The sequence below is a fragment of the Schistocerca piceifrons genome, chromosome 11, assembly GCF_021461385.2.
Source record: "Schistocerca piceifrons isolate TAMUIC-IGC-003096 chromosome 11, iqSchPice1.1, whole genome shotgun sequence".
Lineage (NCBI taxonomy): Eukaryota > Metazoa > Arthropoda > Insecta > Orthoptera > Acrididae > Schistocerca > Schistocerca piceifrons.
In genome coordinates this window covers 119,889,636-119,907,548 of record NC_060148.1, presented here as the reverse complement: position 1 = coordinate 119,907,548, position 17,913 = coordinate 119,889,636, and the positions used below count along the sequence as shown (strand labels likewise).

The following is a 17,913-nucleotide window of genomic DNA, read 5'->3' as shown; positions in this document are numbered from 1 at the left end:
GTATTAAAGTCCAAAGTGTTTGGTGATGTTGTTGTAAGACCTAATTATGTTGATGCCGCTTGTTGTAGAATCCCAGGCTTTCAAGATATCGACAACCCAGAGCTATTAAATGTAGAAGTTGATGATAGTGATGTTGATGAAATAGAGGAAAACACTTGGCTATTACTCCATTATATTGCTCACACCAAGTGCATTTAAAATAAATTGTCGATATTGTGAAGGATTTGTAACATCCGAAGAAACAAGACAAGCAGATGATTTGATAATGGCAAATGACAGGGTAGGTTTAACATACCCTAGCAGTGATGTAGTTACATGTGTTTCCTATGTATACTTAACACTACAAAAAATTCTTAAAGAAAAGGAAAAATTTGTTCCTGCAACAAGTAAATCAAAGAAATGTGCTTGTGAAAGAAGCAGCCATTAATGTGCCAAAAGACTTACTTCTTGGTTTCCAGTGTTTAAAAGGTCACACTCTTGAATCTATCATACATTGTATATTGACTTGCAGTGCAAATATTTTACCAAACAACTTTGTAAAACGAAAAAATGATGTGTGTGTGACAAAAGATGTAAGTATTTATAAAAGAATGAAAAAGTCTTGACATCTGACTCCTTGTCACAAAAAATTGTGAAATAAATGTTTTCTGGAAACTTACTTATTAAAGTGAAGCTTGTTAAGTATCACATGCCCCTTTTTAATAAGTTATTAAATGAAAAAACTTTTAATAAATGATTTACATTATTTGCGGTGAATTTTTAAGGTCCTAGTGTAATTTTATTAACAATCAAGGAAAATCATTAGTACGTATGTAGTCTAAACTATCATGTGGAAGGTTACCTAATTATAAAATCGAATATGCAGCAAGGCAATGCTGTAAGTGCTTAAAATTTTACATCGCATAAAAAGTAGGTAGTGGTGACTGAAAAAATAGGATAAATGATTTATATTATTTGTAGGCGAATTTTGAAGGACCTAGTGTTTTTTTTTTTTTTTTTTTTTTTTTTTTTTTTTTTTTTTTTTGATTCGAGGAAAATCATTATTCCTTAGGTAGTCGAAATATTGCGTTGGTTACCTAATTGTAAGATCTAATCAGCAGCAAGGTGACGCTATAAGTGCTTAAAATTCTAAAAAGTAGGTAGTTGTGACTATATGATCTGCCTTTCAAGATACAGGATCCAATATTTATATAAATCTTTTTCACTCGATCGTGTTTCGCCACAGTTCATCATTTACAATCTAGGTGATACAGTATCCAGTGCTCTCTTAGTTGAAGGTTTCATTGTTTTCGTTACTTCTATCATTAGTCAAATAGCGAATGTGCTTTCCCTTCCGCTACTTCAGTGCTAGTTTCTGAACTCAGTCGCAGAGCTGTGATGTCACAGCAGGCATAGCGAGGTTTTGTTCCTTGGTGGTGTTGATAGGAGAACTACGATTAGGTTTGTTGAAACAGTCGCCGGTGGGCTCACACACATGGTTGTTGCAAACAGAAAACGTACCGTCGCCATATTTTTTAAATTTTGCCTCTGTACTTTCTGTATGCCTTCATTAGCGTCATCAACCCCATATTTTCTCTGTTTTAACTTCTGCAACTTTTCCGCCACCTTACCGTTTTTAACAAAGTCACCGTTTTATTGCCTTTTTATATCGTTTGTTATCTTCCCATAATGTGTTTTTTTTCTGTTTTCTTATTTGGGCTTTACGCGTCTATCGCCAGGGGGGATTGAATTCCGTAAGGGAATAAAATTAACATCTCGAGGGTTGGATCCCCTCACTTCCAAATCGGAGGATTATGCCACCCGGGCTACTCTCAAGGTGCCTTTGCCATCTGTCTGCCGACTGCCGCCGCCGCCGGCGCCCCCCCCCCCCCCATCCTCGTCACAGCCACCCTCCATATTTGTCTATTTTCCCATTTGAGTGACTCCTATTGCCAGTGGACAACGAATTTCATCATGGACACACCCACTAGCACCATCATTTACACTTCTACTTGCCCTGCATTCACCATTACCTCGTGGAGTGCCTCCCACGACCTTAAACAATGTCCTAACCTTGGTCTCCTCCTTCCTGCAACACCTGCTACGAATTCCACCCTACGCACTCCTCCAAATGCAAAGCCAAACCCCCTCTCACCAATCCTGAGCTCACTGTCCCCATTCACCACAATGATCAGCCCATCCATCCCATCAATTTCCTCCACCCTCCCCCTACAGCTGAAGACATCTGGTTCCTGACCATTGTTCTGCAGAATATCCACCCACTGCAACATCCCCATACAATCCAGCAGATCTCCCTTGATGCTGCTCCGTCCTCCATTTCAATTGCTACGCCACTTACTCTCACAACCAGGCCCACTTTATCTTCATATGCCTAGACACTTGTTTAAGCTCCTCTCTGCTCTTCCCCTCCCACTCTGCTGAGCTACTGATGGACAAAACAACAAAACTATCGTCTGAAGAACACGTGTCTGATTTCTACCAACCACATACAGGCCCATTCTGAGTGCTCCACAGATTGCCAAAAGTCTACGTGATAGATTGGAACGGAAAGCCGGGTTTTTCTTAGTACGAAAACACACAGCAATCGCAGACAATTCTAGCTACTTAATCCATGGCAGCAAATGGATAAATGTATGTACAATGATGCTGGGAGTGGAATGACAAATCGACATGATTGGGCTGAGCGCCCTTTATTTGACAAAATAATACTAATCTGGAATCTAGATTTCTAATTTTTATGATGGTTTTTATGCACTCAGGCCCCAAAGAAACTGGTATAGGCATTCAGATCCACAGATACCATTCACCACATCAACCAGCTCTGTGCTGCATTGTGCAGCTACCTACTGCCAGGTACTCCATATCAATGACATCATGAGAGAGCAGAATGGGACGCTCCGTGGAACTCACAGACTTTGAACATGGTCAAGAATTCACAGACTTTGAACATGGTCAAGTGATTGGGTATCACCTGTGTCATACGTCTGTATGCGAAATTTCCCCACTCCTAAACATACCTAGGTGCACTGTTTCCGATGTGATAGTGGAGTGGAAACTATAAGTAACATATACAGCACAAAAGCGTACAGACCGACCTCGTCTGTTGACTTGCAGAGACCGCCGTCAATTGGAGAGGATCGTTATGTGTGGTAGGCAGACATCTATCCTGACTGTCACACAGGAATTCAAAACTGCATCAGGATCCACTGCAAGTACTATGAAAGTCAGGCAGCAGGTCAGAAAACTTGGATTTCATGGTCGAGCAGCTGTTCATAAGCCACACATCACGCCGGAAATGTCAAACGACGCCCCGCTCGGTGTAAGGAGAGTAAACATTGGACGATTGAACAGTGGAAAAACGTTGTGTGGAGTGACGAATCACGGTACACAATCTAGAGATCCAATGAACAGGGTGCGGGTATGGCGAATGACCGGTGAACGTCATCTGCTAGCGTATGTAATGCCAACAGTAATCTTCGGAGGTGGTGGTGTTATGGAGTGGTCGTGTTTTTCATGGAGGAGGCTTGCACCCCTTGTTGTTTCGTGTTGCACTATCACAGCACAGACCTACATTGATGTTTTAACCACCTTCTTGCTCCCACTGTTGAAGATGAAGTCGGGGGTGGTGTGTGCACCTTTCAACACCATCGAACACCTATTCGTAATGAATGGCCTGTGGGGGAGTGGTTACACGACAATAACATCCCTCTAAAGGACTGGCCTGAACAGAGTCTTGACCTGAATCCTGTAGAACACCTTTGGGATATTTTGGAATGGCAACTTCGTGCCAGGCCTCGCCGACCGACATCAATACCTCTCCTCAGTGCAGCACGCCGTGAAGAATGGGCTGTCATTCCCGAAAAAACCTTCCAGCACCTGATTGAACGTATCCTTGAAATAGTGGAAGCTGTGATCAAGGCTAAAGGTGGGCCAACACTGCACTGAATTCCAGCATTACCAATGGAGGGCGCCACGAACTTGTAAGTCATTTTCAGCCATGTTTCCGGATACTTTTGATCACATAGTGTATATTTCGTAGGGGGATACTGCTGTTAATTTTCAAGCTTTTACGTGAATATACTTGGCGCATCCTTTTGCAAGCAAGAAGATATCGTGAAGTACGATTGGGAAAGGCTGTAAATAACCATCTATGTCCCTTTATTGAGTCCAGATGTTGAACAGAGAGAATGTCAAATACGCTGACAGAAGAAAAAATCGCACCAACAAATAATAATTACTGTGGAGTAATGAAATTTCTTGGCTAAACTTGCTTTGGTGACATATTTCAGTGATTAACACTGCAAGGTCATAGGTTAATTTAAGTGCAAGATAAGCTGTCGCAAATCAAACGGATAGTACACTATTAACCAGCGTAAGTTCCAAAATGTTGACTGAAACCATGAAAACGTAGATGTATTGTGTTGTGCAGGTCTCAGGTGTCAGTTTGTGGGGTGGAGTTCCATGTCTGTTGCACTGGGTCGGTCAATAACGGTATGGTTAATGCTGGTTGTGGATAGCACTGGATCTGTCGTCCGATGATGTCTCATATGTGCTCGATCAGACAGATCGGTGGTGGAGCACGCTAAAGCAACATGTCGATTCTCTGAAGAGTGTATTGAGCTACAATAGCTGTATGCAGTCGAGTGTTATCCTGTTGGAAAACACCCACTGGAATGTTCTTCATGAATGGCACCACAACAGATCGAATCACCAGACTTACATACAAATTTGCGGCCGGAATGCGTGGGATAACCACGAGAGTGCTCCTGCTGTGATACGAAGTCGCACTCCAGACAATAGCTCCAAGTATAGGTGTATTGTGCCTACCACACAGACAGGTTGGTTGCAGGTCTTCAGCTGGCCGAGTCCTAAACAACACACGGCGATCACTGGCACTGACCAACACAAGAAGCTCTCATGAGTAAACACAGCAGACTGCACCCTGCCGTCCAATGAGCTCTCGCTTGACACTAATTAAGTCGGAAATGGCGGTGGTTTGGGTTCAGTGGGGTGCATATTACAAGGCGCCTGGCTTGGAGCTGTTCTTGAGGCAACTAGTTTCTAAGAGTTCGTTGTGTCACTATAGTGCCAACTGCTGCTTAGACTCCTGGGGCAGACGCAATACGCTGCGCCATAACCATACGCCAAACACTATGGTCGTCCCTCTTGAAAGTGCCACGTGCCGGTCTGGAGCTCATTTTTCTTGTGACTACATTTTCGTGACCACTGCTGACAGCAATAATGTACAGTGAGTACTTTCCAGCTAAGTCTTTTTGCAGTATCACAGACAGAACATCCAGCTTTGCGTAACCCTATCATACAGCCTCGTTGAAACTGAGTGAGACATTGATAATGGCATCTTTGTCTCCTTAAAGGCATTGTTGTTGGCCGCTGCGACCGAGCGGTTCCAGGCGCTTTAAGTCCGGAACCACGCTGCTGCTACGGTAGCAGGTTCGAATCCTGCCTCGGGAATGGATGTGTGTGATGTCCTTAGGTTAGTTAGATTTAAGTAGTTCTGAGTCTAGGGGACTGATGACCTCAGATGTTAAGTCCTATAGTGCTTACAGCCATTTGAACCATTTTTGAAAGGCATTCTTGACTAACATCAATTAAGCACACCCCATAGCAGAGGTAACTGAAGCTACTAGCACCGCCCTTATGCGACTGTGACGCAATCTGAAAAGACATAGAAACACACCTGTCATCTTTCGTTTATAATGCACAACTCCTTCTTGGTGTTGGTATTTTCTTTCCTGTCTGTGTATTGGTGATCCTTTTACTTCACTATATTATCTGCCTTCCGTATACAGAAACATATGAGCTAACATGTACCAAATGCAAACTCGTAGCTACTCCAAGTTTTCAATGCAAACTTTTGGAAATTCTTGCAGTAGGTTAGTTAATTCTGAACTAGCACAATAACTACGACCATAAGTAAAATCAACAGTTATACTCTGCAAATGACTGTGAGATGCATGGCAGGGGGTACGTCCCATTGTACCTGTTATTAGGGCTTTTTCCTGCTCGATTCGCGCATGGGGTGCGGGAAGCAGGATTGTTTGAATGCGTGCAGCAATTATTCTAATCTTATCCTCACTATGCCCCTGTCAGCAATACGTAGCGAGCTGTGTTATTTCCCCAAGCCGGTCTCCCGTATCAACATCCTAGCTTAAACCTCACCATGTCATGGCAGCATCGTGTCTTGTTCAGTAACATCCATTCTCTAGCTACCAACAATCATCTCCTCATGCACACCCTTCTGACACACTCCTCAATAAAACTTTTCTGCAGCCTCCGCGTATCATAAGCACTTCGCCCTACTTCATTCACTGCTCCGATAATCCCTTCCTGATTGCACGTGGCAGAGTTGCCATCAGCCACCTACGCCAGGTCCCTGTTTGGCTCCAAATCCTCTTTCGTGACCCCACTGAACATTTTAACCTCAGTCTCTTTTTCCCTGGCCTCACCATAACCTGTGCCACCATCTATGTCCGTGCCACTGACCCCATACCATTTAACATCCTTTACCACGTTGACTGCACCTTCTCCTCCTACGTGATTGCCACCAACCTAAACATCCGCAGTTGTACCACCGCCAAGCTAGGATGGTGGCATCAGTTCCTCACCTCACTTCAAGCTGATTTCCTTTCCATCCCCCACCACACCTTCCCCGAATCCAATACCACTTCCAACATAGTCCTGGCCTTACAGTGGATGTTCTCGACCATATTGGTAGCATCCATCTCCCTGTCCTTATCGTGACAGATGGGTGAAACCCATGCCTTGCTCCATGCACTGACCCTCCCCAAAAGTTCGTCCACGACTACTCTCGTGCTAAATAGAATGCCTACCGGGCGACCCTAGATACCCGGTTTGATGACCACCCTCTGGCCTTCCAGCATCCTGATGATGTCACCCATGCCACCTGCTTTCTCCACCAAACCCTGTCTGAGGCTGTTGAAGCTCATTTCCCCACTACCTTCATTCACCTGCACTGCCCCACTTAACCCCCACAGGCCATCCTTCTCCTTCATGAATCCTGCCATCTCTACCACGACTTTCTCCACACATGGGACTGGGACACACTCCATCGCCACCGGCAACTCTACAGTGGGATCTGAAATTTGCTCACTGCCAGAAAACGCTGGGACTGGCACCAGCACCCACCTAAGTGATACTCTACCTATCATCTCATCCAAGTACTGGTCAGCCTTCCATCGCCTTACTGGATCTAATCCCTCCCCGCAGTATCCCCTCCTCCATAATGATCAACCTTTTCCTGACAACCTCAGTAAGGCCAATCATTTTGCTTCCTACCTGTCCAATATCCTTACTATTCCTGATGATCCCATCTTTGATTACTCCCTCTTCCCAGATGTCTGTGATTGTACTGGACCACATCCCACACACACCTCTTAACATTCCCATCACCACACAAGACACCATAGCCACACTTCACACTAAACGTTACACCATTCCTGGTCACGACCCTGTCACCTACCACAATCTCTGTGAGGCACCCGTATCTTTCCTCACCATCCTGGCTGTGCTCAATAATGTGGTCCTCATGACCGGCTACTACTATGACCTGTGGAAAACCCCCCGGATCCTGATGTTCGTCAATCCTACCAAACCACCCACTGATGGCTCCTCCTACCATCCCCTCACTCTTCAGCAATGTCTTGGAGTCCATCTTCACCTGAAGAATTCATCAGCACTTCCATCTGCAGTGTCTCCTTCCCTCTATCCAATGTGGCTTCCAACCCTCCTTCTCTGTTGATGACCTCCTCCTCCATCTCACCCACCTCCTCCCCAGCCAACTAAATTCCCATTGCTCCACCATCTTCATGTCCCTTGACCTCAAACGTGCGTACAACCGTGTCTGGCATTTGCACCTCCTCGACAGCCAACTAAATTCCCATCGCTCCAGCATCTTCATGTTCCTTGACCTTAAACTTGCGTACTACCATGTCTGGCATTCCGGTCTCCTTTTCAAGCTCCAAACCTTCGCCCTTCCCATCAGTTATGCCTGTCTGGTCGCCTCATTCGTCTCCCACCACCCTCCTATGTTACCATCCACAATACTGACTCTTATATCTTCTACCCTTTCGCCAGTGTGACCCAGGGCTCCATCATCTCTCCTCTTCTTTACCTCCTCTATAAGGCGAACATGCCATCACCCCACCCCATCCAACTTCTCCAATTTGCTGAGGAGACTGCCTTCCTTGCCCTCGGCCTCACCCTCCAATGCTCCCAATGCCTTCTTCAATCCCACCTTGACCAATTCACCGCTTGATGCAACCAGTGGTTGCTCATGATCAATCCTTCCAAAACCCAGGCAATCATGGTAGGGAACACCACCCCTATCTTCCGTCTCCTAGATTTTTTCCTAACCATATATTGCCACCCCATCAACCTCACCCCAAACTCTCAAGTATCTTGGTGTCACCCTCAACTGCCGCCTTTCCTGGACCCCCATCTCTGGGCAGTCCAAGCTGAGGCCTGTACCTGACTCTGTCTCCTTAAACTCTTCTCCACCCAAACATGGGGTTACAACTTCTCCACTCTCTTCCACACTTATCAATCCCTCATCTGTCCCATCCTCTGCTATGCCTATCCCACCTGGGTTTCCGCCCCTCCCACATATTATAAGTCCATCCAAATCTTTGAATGCCATGTGGTCTGCCCTGCCTATTGCATCCGCCTCCCATCCCCCATGTGGATCCTTTCTGACTTGATTCCCTTCCCGCACCTTCTCCTTTTCCTCAAACAAATTCTTTACACCCCCTGCGGACTCGATCCTCCACACCCACTTGTCTCTCGCCTCTGCGCCCACCCTGGCCCACTGCCATGCCTGTATTCTAGCGTCTTGCCTGATCTTCATCTTCACACTCTCCATACTCTCGCCCAGAGTGGTTTCTGCCGACTTCCCCTCCCTGTGATGTCTTTGTTCCCCCATCTAGCCCTCCTACCAGCTCTAAACCCCTCTCTCTCTCCCCCTTTTTTCCTCCTGGTCTCCCTCTCTTCTCCCAACCTTCCTTTCTCCCCTCTCCCCTCTCCCCTCTCCCTTGTCTCCCTCTTCCTCCACTTCCCCTCCCAGGGCTTCCAACACCTACCCTCTCCCCTCACCCCACCCTTCTTTCTCGCACTGGCTCCTTCCCCTTCTCCTTCCCTCATGCCTTTTCCTTACACTCAGTGGCAGCCCCCCCTTCTTCAGTGTGTTGGTTACCTTTTCGCTGATGATCCTCACCACAGTGGTTCAGTGCACCACTGTTTCTTCAACAGTGCTTTTCGGTGTCCTTCTACGTTTGTGTCTCCAACTGGATGTCTTCCTTTTTTTTTAACTGTTGACCTCATTTGTGTATACCAAGCCTACAGTCGAACGACTTCATTTCTATCGTGTTACGTATTGTCACCATGTTTTTCCCTACATATATTTTCTATTGTTTTCTATTGTATCTAATGTTGTACCATTTGGCTGAAGAACCACATATGTAGGCCGCTGCAGGCCCATCTCGTGTGAGGAATGAAATAAGAATAAAGGAACAAAAAAGGAAAAAAGTTATTGAGGGGTAATGAAAGTTTTGGATATGACCTCATCCTCTTCCCGCACCTCTTCCTTCTCCTCTAACATTTACACATCCTTTACACTGTCCACAGGCTTTTCCTTCTCACCCCCTGGTTTCCTCCTTCCTCTCCACCCCTCGGCCATTGCCGCGACTTTATCGCTATATCCCTCCCTCTCTTAACCACCACATCCTCCATCTCCATCAGGGCAATTTCTAGCACCTCCCCCTCCCAGATTTTGAACTTTGCTGTGACATCTATGCTTCCTTCCAACTGTAACCCCCATGTCCTCCCTCACTCCCTTCTCTGCTCTCTTTTCCCCTCCCTCCCTTCATCCCTTCTTCTTCCCTCCTTCCTCATATGTATGCCCCTGGCAGATGCTCTCTGTCGTCGTCATCAGTGTAGTGCATCAGTGTTGTGTTTGCTGCTGTTCTCCTGTAGGTCAAGAGGTGTGATTTTGATTGTGTGCTGGACTTGTACATAGTGTTATTGTCAGTGATTGTTATGTGCTACGCTGTCCGTCCATACATTTATGATCCAGCATGTTGTTTTGTTTTCTGTGCGCTGATTTGTTACGGTTTTTATCTCCATTTTTCAGTCGACCCCCTTTCGTCTGTACTCTTCCATGATGTTCCCCCTTATTGTATGTATGTACGCCATATTCTCTCCTTTATGTCATTTTAAATGTCTTCTGTTGTATGATTAATGTCTTTCGGCTGAAGAGCAGCGCAAACGCTGCTGCCAGCCCGCCCCAGATGGGACATTGAAATACAACAAAGAAAAAAAAATAGTTTTGGACGGCTCAGCGTAATTTTGTGGTCTGGGCCTATTGGTGCAGAGAAGAATTTGGTACGCATGAATAAATAGAAACTGGAGAATCGCCATAGGTAGAAACGCAGTTGACGAATTCACGGGTTGCATCCTTCAGCACTGTAATAAGGCAATTATGAGATCCGCTACATTAAATATTACACTTTAATTAATTACAAGTGGCAACTAACAGGTGCTGGCAGCTATGTGTGCCATCCGCTGCTTCTGCTCAGGTGACTTGTCTCATTCAACCGAAATACCATGTTATCGCCTGTAAAATGTGCAAGCTGATTGTTTCTTCGCTGTGTCTCTCAACTCGTTACGCGTTTTTCAAAGGAATGATAAGTAAATGTAAAGCAAACTGAAAGCAGGCAATGAAAAGTCCATCGTACCTTTGTCAAAACCGTTCCATAGCCCTAAATTTTCCGTCATGTTGTTGATAAAGATTCGGTTAAGTGTTTTAGGGTTGATGATAGGGAAACGAAAACAGTGGGATGTACAGGTATACTAGTTAAAAGCTGACATCGGGAATTCTTTTAAGTGCGGTACTTGGAGACACACACAAATAGCTTACCTGTATATCGTAGTATTGAAAAAACAATCCATAAGTTACGTAGTCGACACGTGTTCCATCTCTCAGTATATATCCCTCCATCGCTCCTATATATGAGCGTGTAATACACATCAAAATTCTCGTCGGAATCTTGTCCATTATTTAATATACATTTTATCAATTTTCTTTGCACTTTTACTTCTTGTGATAGAAAATGTGTTGTGTATATTTAAATATGGCACGAACGTTAACGTAAAGTTAACTATAGGTCCATATGTTACCACCACATTTATTAGGTATTTGTAAAGTCAACCGAATTATCATCTTTTACCCTAACGTATACCTTAGGATACGTTACTGATCAGTGTGTCGTCACAATCAAGATTTCAAGGGGGTAGGGTGAGGGGAGGGTGTCTGATATCAGTCTTCCCAACCGTTGTACAGCGCTAAGTAGCTTCTTCCACGCACTTGACAGTAGTTTGAAAAATAAGCACATCTGTATCTACGTGAACACTCTGCAGTTCACATTTAAGAGCATGGCGGAGGATTGATCGAACCACTTTCAGACTATTTGTCTACCGTTGCATTCTCGAAAAGTTCGCGGGAAAAACGAACACTTAAATCTATGTGTGCGAGCACTGATTTATCTTATTTTACTAAGATGATAATTTCCTGCTAACAAAATAATTTCCGGTTCAGAGGAGAAAGGTGGCGTTTGGATTTCAGTGAAAACCACTCGGCGAAAAGGAAAACCACTTGCTTTTAATAACTGTCGCCTCATCATACTGATGACACTTTGTCCCTCATTTCGCGATAATAGAATAGGCGCAGCCCGTCTTTTAACTTCTTCGATGTCCTCTGTCAAGCCTGTCTCTTAAGGATCCGAAATAGTACAGTAATATAAGCAGAAGAGAACCAACAAGCGTAATGTAGTCGATACACACTGCAAAACCATGGAAAGTGTATCACATCGTTTCCTAATTTTAGGACCCAGGAATCTGGCTAAAGCCTCAGAGATGGAATTTTGAATGACTGTAAAATGTTTAGTGGACAATAATCATGAGATTTCTGAAGATCGTATTCTCGCAGAAATTACGCACATGAGAAGATTTCTGCAAGCTGGCAAAGTTCAGAAAGAAGAATCCATTTTTGGACGTCTTTAAGGTTCTTATAGTTCGTTTTTGAATACGGATTTTTCGAATCTGTTCACATCCTCATTTTGGTGCTAAAGTTTTTCTGAACTTGGTGTGTTTCAGTAGTGTCACATCAAAGGGGTTATTTAAAATTCAAACTAATTAATATTATCTTTTGTCTACCATGAGTCAAGCACGACAAAAGTCATTAACATATCCAGATGCCGATAGTATCGCGTACACACGGCATAAAAGGGCAGTGCATGGGCAGAGCTGTCATTTGTAAACACGTAATTCATGTGAAATGGTTTCCGACATGATTATGGCCGCGCGACCAGAAGTAACAGGCTTTGAACTCTGAACGGTAGTTGGAGCTAGACGCGTGGGGCATTCCATTTCGGAAATGGTTAGGGAATCCAGTGTTCTGACTTCCACAATTTCAAGATTGTGCCGAAAATATCGAGTTTCAGGCGTTCTCCTCATTACGCACAACGCAGTGGCTGACGGCCTTCACGTAACGACCGAGAGCAGGCGTGTTTGTGTAGAGCTGTCAGTGCTAACAGAAAGATACACTGCGTGGAATAATAACAGAAATCAGTGTGGGACGGACGACGAAAGTATCCGTTATGACAGTGCCGCGGGTTCGAGTGTGGTGCAGACCCCACAAAGCCATGGACTCAAGTTGTCAACAAGGCTCTATGCAAGGTGATGATGCATCCTTAATGGCTTGGGCTGTGTTGATACGGAATGGACTGTATCCTCTGGTTCAACTGAACCGATCATTAACTGGAAATGGCTACGTTCGGCTACTTGGAGACCGTTTGGCTTAATTCATGGACTTCATGCTACCAAAAATATCACTGGGCCAGAACTGTTCGAGATTGGTTAGAAGAACATTATGAAGTATTCCGGCAAATGATTTGGTAGCCAATACCGCTCGACATTATTCCCACCGAACATCTATGGCACAGAATTCGGAGGTCAGTTCGTTTACAAAATGTTGCTCTAGCAACACTTTCACTATTACGGATGGCTGTAGAGGCAGCAAGGCTCAGTACGTCTGCATGGGACTTCCAGCGACTTCCTGAGTCCATCTCACGTCGTGTTGCTGCACTACGTCGTGTAATCGGAGATCCGATACGATATTAGGGGATATCCCATGACTTTTGTCACCACAGTGTAGTATGACAATTTTGTCGATGCAAAATAGTGGTGCTAAAGATATCGATTCTGATGGAGCAATAACAAATTTGCGACGTAAGAAGTTACAAAAACTCTAAATTACATATTAAACTTACCCACCACTAAGAAGATAGCTTGTTATTTGTACTGATTCATTAATAACTAATTAAAACTATGTTATTTACAAGAATGAGTTTTACATATTTCTATGCATTCATAATAACTGTTTATAAAATTGTAAACACTATATTTTGTTTACTTAAACACTTGTTCCGAAAAATTTGTCCCTACCTCTTCCAGAAGTACTTGTTTAGTTTTTTGTGGGGTTCGCGAGGGGGGCGGGAGGAGAGATTGTGTCTGACAAGTTCAAACACCGTGCTTGCTGCCGAACTCCATAACTACGCCAGTGCCTCAGGCATGAAATATAGTTTCTTAACACTATCTCCCAGCTTCATCTCAAACTGATCAGGTGTAAAAAAATGCTAAGATATGAAACTACGTATTAAAATGTAATGTGATTCAGAATTTAAAATCCTTACACAATTCTATTATGAATAACATAAACTTCACAAGACAGCAGTAGTAATCGGAGACAGGAGGAAGAAAAAAAAAAATTTTTTTCACTCATTGTGGATTAGTTTTGTGAAATTTACATCTGAAATCCATCACGTTGCTAGATGCACTTAAAAAAAAAAAAAAAAAAAAAAAAAAAAAAAAAAAAAAAAAAGAGAGCACTTGATTCTTCTCCCAAATTATTTTACATACGATTTCTATGTTAAGTAATCCACTATGAGGGAAATATATATTTACTTCATGTAGTCTAGCAGACTCGTTTGAAAAATGTATCTTTCGTTCCAGTTCCAATTCGATGTAGCCATATTTTGCGTAATTCCGAATTTGTATCACTATTTGTAACTAAGAGAAACGTACTACTGCGCTCTGCTTTCGAATAGCATTTTGCTGTAGAACACTGTGGCCATATTCACCACAGAAAAGTTAACACTTTTTTTTTTTTTTTGCTCTTAATTTTGTGTACACTCTGAGACAAAAACAACGACATACCACGAAGGAATTAGAATGGGACGGATATCGGTGGATGTAATGTACATATACAGACAAACAAATGATTACAATTTCAGGAAAAGTAGATGATTTATTCAAGAGAAAGAGCTCTGTAAACTGAGCAAGCCAATGATTCGACGGTCCACCTCTGCCCCTTATGCAAGCAGTTATTCGACTTGTCATTGGTTGATTGAGTTGTTGGATGTCTTACTGAAGGATAACTTACCAAATTCTGTGGAACTGGCGTGTTAGATCATCAATACACCATACCGACAGAAGGGCCCTGCTAATAGTGCTCGAAACGTTGACAGAGCTCTGGCGACCTTGCTGGTCAAGGTGGGGCATGGAAAGCAGTAGAAACTCTCGTCGTTTGCCGTCGGGCATTATCCTGCTGAAAAGTATGACCAGGCCATGGTGGGGCTACAAAATGGGGCATAGAATATCGTCGACTTACCGCTGCGCTGTAAGTAAGGGTTCCACAGAAGTCAACTAAAGAGGTCTTACTGGAAAATGTAGTAGCACCCCAGACGATAACACCTGATTGTCCTCCCGTATGGTGGGACTGTCTGTTTGATATCCCACCACTGTCTACAGCATCTCCAGACAAGTGTTCGTTGGTATTCGGGGCTCAGTTCGAAGTGGGACTCATCACTGAAGACAATTCTACTCGACTCAATGGGATTCCAGGCCGAATGTGCCTGACACCACTGAATACGAGCTTGATGCTGTACAGAGGCGACGTGAACACAGCCCCTTTCAGTGAGCCGCCTGTTAATGGTCCGTGCAGTAACTGAAGTACCAGTTGCAAGTCAGCTCGACAATAATGATGAATCCGGCGCTCTGAGTGTCTCTCTGATGACTGCTCCGACCTCACGTTCTGTCATCTCCCGAGGTCAAGCACTTCCTTCTTGATGCTATGTTGGCCACTGTTTACCCATTCCTGCTAACATAGGAAAATAGTGCCATCACTCCCCCTCAGATGTCGAGCGATTCGTCTATTACTCCAACTGCCTTCTTTCAGCCCAACAAGTCTCCCAAATGATGACATCTGCATGTAGTGTCTACATACCTGTCTGCCAGGCATAGTTGCTGTCCAGAAGAGTACACAGAATGAAATTCGTAAAGATTGTATTTTTTCCTGCCGACATGTCCCTCATTTACTAACTTCGCTAGTTGTGCGTTGAAATTGCTCTGCAGCGTCAATGGAATGAGGTCATACAGGATCCGCATGGGGGTTGGGAGGCGTATACAGAAGGCGAGGGGGATTGCATGACACTCAAGGATCTGGAGGGACTTAGAGAATTTGGGGGGAGCAGATATCCAGGCGGGACTGGCATAACAGAGGATGGGACGGATTAAGGATTTGTAGGTGTGGATGATGGTAGAGGGGTGCAACCACCATGTCCGGCCAGAGAGGAGTTTGATGAGTGGGTGGCAGTTGTGGGCCTTGGATTGGATGGAGTGGAGATGAGGGATCCAAGTGAGGTGACGGTCAATTGTGAGGCCAAGGTAGGCGAGGGTGGGGTTGAGGTGGAAAGGATGGGCGCAGATGGTAAGGGAGAAATCCAGGAGCCAGTACGACCTAGGATGATTGCCTGGGTCTCGGAGGGATTGATTTTCACGAGCCACTGGTACCACCATGCGGCAAAAAGGATAAGGTTATTCTGGAGAAGTCTTAGGGACCGTTGGTGGGTAGGAGTGAGGGCGAGGAATGTGGTGTCATCGTCATATTGCAAGAGGTGTACTGGAGGGGGGTTGGGGCAAATCTGCCGTGTACAGGAGGTAAAGGAGAGGGGAGAGGACAGAACCCTGGGGCACACTGGCAGAGGGGTAGAAGGTGTGGGAATTGGGATTATGGATGATAACATAGGAGGGGCGGTGGGAGAGGAAGGAGGCCATCAGTCGGATGTAGTTGACAGGAACGGCGTAGGTTTGGAGTTTAAACAGGCGACCGGGATGCCAGGCACGGTCATAGGCCTTTTCGAGGTCAATGGAGACAAAAATGGCGGAGCGATGGGAGTTAAGCTGGAGGGAGATGAAATGAGTGAGGTGGAGGAGTTGGTCATCGGTGGAGAAGGAAGGTCGAAAGCCACATTGGGTGTCAGGGAGGAGGTGGTTTTGGTGGAGGTGTTGATGGATGCGCCGGGAAAGGATGGATTCCAAGAGTTTGCTGAACACCGATGTGAGACAGATAGGATGGTAGGAAGAGGAATCAGATGGAGGCTTGTTTGGTTTGGAGAACATCAGGATACAGGAGGTTGCCACTTTCAGGTGACAACGCCAATTTCCTGAAGCAGCTGCATCACAGCGGAAAGCGTTTGTCACGCAATTGCTGGGAACTGCCCTAATACATATGGCGGTAGTCTGTTGTCTTTATCTGGCGAACACGTTCAGACCCTAATTAATACATTCAACTCGGTCTTTCTTCTAAACTGGAGTCAAAACTGAAGGGAGAAAGAATCGACAGTGCAGCAACTGCAAGAGTGGCTACTGTGCGTCCATCTGTTGATGACAGCAGGAGTGGTGCCGTTCTTCGATACCTGCCTAACGTAAAAGTCGGGTTTACGGCCCCTGCTCGGATATTCGTGGACAATTCGTTTAAGGAAAGCTTATTTATAAAAAAAAGATATTTATTCATTCATGATAATCATGTGAGTGAGAATTAGACTGAATGGTTCCTGACGACGGCTTCATACTCGTTTCTACTATTTACGGCAAATGCTATTCATAAATGCAATCGCAAATAGTAGTGTCATCTCCGGCAGTAATTCGTTTGAATACCGCCCTTCGATTTGTGCTATTCTGGTACCGATCGAAGTGATAGGTGTTGCAGGTGCCAGCCAGCCAGCCAGCCAGCCAGCCAGCCAGCCAGTCAGCCAGCCCGTCGGCGTGCGTCAGTCCAGCCAGCAGCCAGCAGCCAGCAGCCAGCAGCGGTCTCTGCCAGCGGCGGTCCTCGCCAGCAGCGGTCCCCGCCGGCAGCCAGCAATGGTCCCCACCGGTAGCCAGCAGCGGTCTACGCCAGCAGCCAGCAGCGGGCCTCGCCTGCGCTGGCAGCAGCCAGCAGCCAGCAGCCAGCAGCCAGCAGCAGTCCCCGCCACCAGCAGTCGCAGCCAGTGGCCAGCGGTGGTCCTAGCTGCCCCCACCATCCGCCAGAAGCAGCAGCAGCAGTAGCAGCAGAGGAGTCCCCACCAGCCAGCCAGCCAGCTGGGTCGCATCCCCCCCCCCTCCCCGGTGTCAGTAGAGTGGGTCTTAGGCCCCAGTCTCCTTCGTCATTCTCCGTCCCTTTCTCCTCTGTGTCTCTCGTTGCCCTGCCCATCTCTCGTTTGCTCGTTTGTCTAGTACTGTGTTTTTTCCCCCTTATCATAATGTCAACCCGCACCACCACTTCTACAGCCACCACCACTGCCATTATATACACTCCCCCTCTGCTGCTGCCACCACTGTCACGTTGTGTGCTGCTTCACTCCCCCCTCAGTCCATCCCCCCACTCCTCACTCTCTCATCTCCCTCCCTATTTGTCGCCCCGTCCCCGGCTCCTCCCTCCCGTGCCTCCTCTGATCCCTTCCCTCCACTCCCTCCCTCTGCTCCTCCCGTTTCTGCTGCCCC

The 17,913-nt window shown here is 45.6% G+C and overlaps 1 protein-coding gene across 1 annotated transcript in view; it reads left to right on the top strand.

The window, feature by feature from the left end:
- Positions 1-17,478, top strand: part of LOC124719781 (transcriptional regulatory protein AlgP-like) — a 102,997-nt gene extending 85,519 nt beyond the window's left edge. The window contains exon 3 of the mRNA XM_047244978.1: positions 17,271-17,478. Coding sequence (XP_047100934.1) covers positions 17,271-17,478 — 208 coding nt within the window. The remainder of the gene's footprint in view (positions 1-17,270) is intronic.
- The last annotated feature ends 435 nt before the right edge of the window (positions 17,479-17,913 follow it).